The 5,072-nt window shown below is 37.4% G+C and overlaps 1 protein-coding gene across 1 annotated transcript; it reads right to left on the minus strand.

Moving 5' to 3' along the window:
• Nucleotides 1-2,639: 2,639 nt before the first annotated feature.
• Nucleotides 2,640-5,072, minus strand: LOC127160889 (uncharacterized). Its single transcript, XM_051103534.1, has 6 exons — nucleotides 5,050-5,072; nucleotides 4,760-4,944; nucleotides 4,043-4,197; nucleotides 3,412-3,875; nucleotides 3,085-3,293; nucleotides 2,640-2,901 (listed from the first exon to the last, which is right to left on the minus strand). Exons 1-6 carry the CDS (start codon nucleotides 5,063-5,065, stop codon nucleotides 2,692-2,694), a joined length of 1,239 nt encoding a protein of 412 aa, XP_050959491.1. The 5' UTR covers nucleotides 5,066-5,072; the 3' UTR covers nucleotides 2,640-2,691.

Here is a 5,072-nt window from a genome sequence, read left to right on the forward strand (position 1 = left end):
TTTGGTTTAAAAGCACGAGTGATTAAGCTTATATAAGTGTGCAGGGATGTGCAGATCAGCTGAATCTGCAAAAAATGAACCATCCATTCATCATATCATCATGCAAAACTAAGAATTAGAATAATTGTAAATGATGATCGGGTGCGGGTCGGGTGCGGTTATCTAAATCAGAGAAAAAAATAGGTGCAGGTGAGTGGCAGGTGGATAATTTATTTGAAGCTGCGGATTCGGGTGACGCTTGAGCTCATCCGTGCATCTCTACTGTCTATATATGTTCACGCAAATCATTCATGATCCAGCTTCACTTACAGCAGAAGTGTGTATAAGTAGTATCATGGAGTAGAAGTAGTTAGGAAGTGTAACGGCTAAATGCGGCTAATGTAAACAAGACCATCTTTCCACAGAGAGAAGAGAGGGGCGGGGTGAGCAGAGCTCATTTGCATTTAAAGGAACAACCCCTTAGAATGAGATGATTTTTGCAGAGCTGATTTTGGCAAGGTAAAAAGGGTGTTGTTTTCATCTGATGAATGAACGGTATATAATGCATCTTCCTTCCAATAAATAGCAATAGGCTAGGCTTTGATACGAAACAAAGTGTCAGATTTCAAATTCTGTCTGTTTCAATTAAGTAATAAATACCGTTTTGGCACTCTTTAATGTGGCGTGATAGATCGTTGTTGTTTCTGTGTAGAATAACACACAGGAACACATTTATGACAGTTTCGTTTTTGTTCTGGATCCAGTGCTCTGCTGTGTATATATATATATATATATATATATATAAACACCTGAATGTTTTAATTGTATTTGAATAGCATTATTTTTTTTTACTTTAAAAATGTTATATTATTTATGTAGAGCAATGAAAACTGAATGGTGACTCAATGATAAAGTGCTGCCCTAAACTCTTTGTGTGTTTAGTGTGAGTAAAACCAAACATGTCTAGGAACTATTTAAGATGAGCAAATTATTGCGTTTTTTTTTTTCTTTGTGCGAACTATTTAACCTTTTAATTGTCACTCCCATTTTTGAACACAAAAATTTGTATGAATTGTCATATTTGCATCAACAACCCCTTCAGCTTACTTTTCTTGACACTGGATTAAATGCCTTTTCAGGTCACAAAGTGGCACCTCGAGGGAGCATCAGTGGCAGGTCTCCATTGCGACACCTATAAATACAGAATTAAATCAAAAATGTAACTTGTAATTTGCGTTCACAACAAATGTAAGGTTGGAAAAAAGTACATATGATTGGCATTACCTGTTCCTCACCCTGCATATTACATGGTATTAATCGCTTCTGCAAATGTGCTAAGTGTTGCCATTGCCCTGTTCAGGCCACTTTCATTGCCTGCACTCTGTCTTGTCTTGCCATAAAAGTTGACACATTAGGAGCCTGACTGGGTTCAATGAAAACCTGGGCTGCATCCCGCAGCAGCTGTGCTGCCTCACTGGTGTTGTTTTGAATGCTTTGAATCAATACAAAAGAACAAATCAGAACAAAAAATACAAGCCACAGATGATACGAAGGTATCATTGACTAAATATTTTATTTCCATTACAGATTTTCAATTAAAAGTACAAACTCAACACAAAATGTACACATTTATTTATGTACCCTATGTATGTATGCTGAAAATGACAAATCTTAAGTCTTAATTTATAACCTTTTTTTGTACTACAGAAAATAGAATAAAACCAATAAAATACCAACCTGTTATTTACTTGTAGCACTTAACATTAGATCGGTAGTGTTACGAATCTGGTCGGTGTCCTGCGGTCCGCTCACCACCAGTTGTCGCTCTCACCCTGTCACTACACACAGACTGTTACATTGCACCCCGGACTACTACTCCCATCGCGCTGATTGCGTCGACTTCTGTGGCCAATCATGCGCGCTATAAAAGCCCCGGTCTTTCCCCATGCAAGCCACGGAGTATTGTTGTTGTGTTTCTATTGTTAGCGTTCCCTAGTTTCCTTGTTCCTGAGTTCCTAGTTCCCTGTGTTTAGTTCCCTCGCCTGGCTCCCCCGTTTTCGACTGTTTGCCGCCTGCCTTCTGGACTCTTGCTCGTTTTCTTGGATTATTCTCTACGTCTTGCCTGTGAAATACCTGTTTGCTCCTGTTTTGACCCTGCCTGTACGACTATGTCTTTGTCTCGTCCTATCAATAAAAGCTCGCAGATGGATCCGCTCGCCTCTTGCCTCTCACTCCCCGTTACAGGTAGATAGGTCCCTAACAGTATCATCAATGTTTAAATTTGATTTGTATTTTAATTGAGTGACATAATGACATTACATCAATTAATAAAACAGTAAAATTCACAGTTTAAAAAGTAACATTCACACTAACATAACTTACTCATAGCTTTGGAACATGTTTGGGAATGATTCGTGAATTCACAACATATAATCATTGCTGTTAATTGTGTTCACAGTTTCTCTTTGAATACGTCATTAACTGGCTGAATTTTCTCATTTTGCCACATGGAATACGTCATTAGTACTAGTTGCAATGTAGAAATTTGCATTTTCTGAGTCCGCTTTACAACACTGTATATTGTGAGAAGTACTATACAAACAAACGTGAATTAATGTGAAAGAGTGTTCCACATTTCTGCCACAATCATCATCCCAGGTTACCAGCATCATGAAAAAAAAACAAATGGGACAATGTACTTGTGCATGTAGATCACTCAGAAATGGCAGGTGTATCAGAGGACATCACACTTTGCACTGGGTCTATTTTCTGCAGTTGTTCCTTCACACTTTCATACTCTGTTTGCCACTGCTCCTTGGAGAGAGAGGAAGGGCTGACCTCCAGAAACTTGTAGGCATCTTTGGTTTGGATCTTGAAGATGACAGATGCTTTTTTACAGCCTGCACCAAAACTGCTCCAAGCCTGTGAAATTAAAATATTTCCAAAATAATATTAGGCTTTTGCATGAAACATTAGTAATGGTTTGGAAAAAATGAGGCTATCATTTAGAAGGGAACACTCAAGCCTTCCTTGAGGTATAAATAAAGAGAAAAAATAAAACCTTATTGGGAATGTTTTTTGTAATCATGTGAACATGATTGATACCTCTTTGGCTGCTTTGATTGATTCTAGAAATTCATCTTTCAGTTCAACAAGGTCTTCAATAAGATCTTCTCCAACAAAGGTCTTTTGTTCCAGGTACTTCAACATTTGAGCAACATTCTCCCAGAATTTTTTCAGCTGAATCAGAATTGCCTGAATTTTTGACAAGCTACTCTGAACCTCATTTAAATGGATGGGATCTGGTATAGAATCTGCAAAGATGAAATAAGAAACATGCTTCATGCTACATTGCTCTGTCTTAAACTAGACTTCAATTTTAATTAAGACTTGTCATATAGGTATACTTCAAACATAAAAGAAAACACTTACTCCGGTCAAAATTGGCTTTGGCAAACTTCATCTGCCAATCAAAGATCTGAAGTTCGAGCTGCCACTGCTTTTGTTTCAGAGCAGTCTTATCAGCCCTGAGGTTATTCATTTCAGCTTCAAGAGCCTTCATACAGGCAACATTTTCAGAATCATAAACAGCATCATAAATGCTCTTCACAATTAGCCCGATGAACGGAACAACTGCAGCGAAGATGCCGAGGCCTTTACTTGTTTTGGTTATGGAGCTGGCAAAATCTTGAATCTCTTGGTTTTTGCTGTTTATCTTTCTCTCAAGTTCAGCAAGCTCTTCTGTGGCTTTTTGGAGTTTTGATTTCAGATCATTCAGGGTATTTTCAGTCTGCTTCATCTCATGGTCTTGTTGTGTAATCTTTTTGTCTGTCTCAATTTTTTCCTTGATAACATCACTGGTGGATGATGCCACATCTTTGTTGTGTAAATCATACCTACACAATGTTAAAGAAATGTTGCCGTGAAATTAACATTTTATAGCAATGGGCTGGTTTAACTAGCTTAAAAGTTTAGCTTGTTGATACTTTTACGTGATTAAAGAAGTTTCATATGGATAAATAAATTATTTTGAAACATGTTATTATGAGGAAAATGTTCTTACTTTTCCACTATCCTGTCCACTTCAGTGATAATTTCTTTGATCCAGACTTGTGCTTTGGCTAGAAACTTGACTGCCAGAATGGGCTTGTTTTTCTCCACAGCTTTTGTCAACATGGGAAACAGTGACTGAACCAGGTTTTCACTTGTCAAAATACACTGTGAGAAGAGACGTGAGGTAAAGACTTGGAAAAAAAAGACAGCAGTGACAATAGTGACAAAACATTCTGAACTCTTTTTGCTGGTGTTTGTCCTGTAAATCCTGCTTATAATGCTGCTGCAGTCATTTACATTTACACAATTTATTCATTTAGCAGACGCTTTTAGAACTCTACAAGTGGGGAATTGCGATTTGTCCTAAAGAGGCAAAACGACTTAGGAAGTGCTCATAATACCATAAAACAGGCATTGTTCAGATAAGTACAAGCTAGAAAGGGGAAAGAATAGAATAAACAGGTTTTTTTTAAGTCAAATCATTTTGAAAGAGATGAATTTTTAGTCATTAAAGGTATGTAAGAAATGCATTTAAAATTTACAAGACACATATCGAACAAAGATGTGGTGAAAAAAAAACTCTTATTTTTTATATTTTACCTAAAATGTCAGTTAAAAAAGTGAACATTTTTTATGGCTCACATTATGTATTTATTAATAGTTATTTCACCTTTTTCTAGGTGACAGACATGGAAATACTAAATTCAAAAGAAAATCTGAAAAGTACTTTCAACATAGTTGCATCAGAAGAGCCAAACAGAAGCTGGGTTTCCACAGCCCGACTCCTGATGATCCTCTCCAGGTTGGGGAAGTTGGCCAGGCACAGGTAAGAGAGATGGTAGAGAAGAGCTGTCTTTTGGGCAGCAGGGACAAGGTCTTGTACAAATGTCGGGCTCCACTGGGTCACAGCCACTGGTGAAAAAAAAAACATTGCATATTTTTAAAGACCGAAAAGATCACATTGATGGCTGCTAATTTTTCAGATCTGCTGAAATAATGAAATAAGCTAATACTTGCTTTTGCTCTCAGCCATCCTTAGT

The sequence above is a fragment of the Labeo rohita genome, unplaced genomic scaffold, assembly GCF_022985175.1.
Source record: "Labeo rohita strain BAU-BD-2019 unplaced genomic scaffold, IGBB_LRoh.1.0 scaffold_49, whole genome shotgun sequence".
Classification (NCBI taxonomy): Eukaryota; Metazoa; Chordata; class Actinopteri; order Cypriniformes; family Cyprinidae; genus Labeo; species Labeo rohita.

Bases quoted from the DNA above. Each gene is read 5' to 3' on its own strand.
- LOC127160889 (XM_051103534.1), bottom strand. The intron at 4,198-4,759 runs GTACTTTTCAGA...CTCTTCTCACAG, and splicing joins CTGATGCAACTATGTTGAAA to TGTATTTTGACAAGTGAAAA. The intron at 3,294-3,411 runs GTAAGTGTTTTC...TCATCTTTGCAG, and splicing joins CAAAGCCAATTTTGACCGGA to ATTCTATACCAGATCCCATC.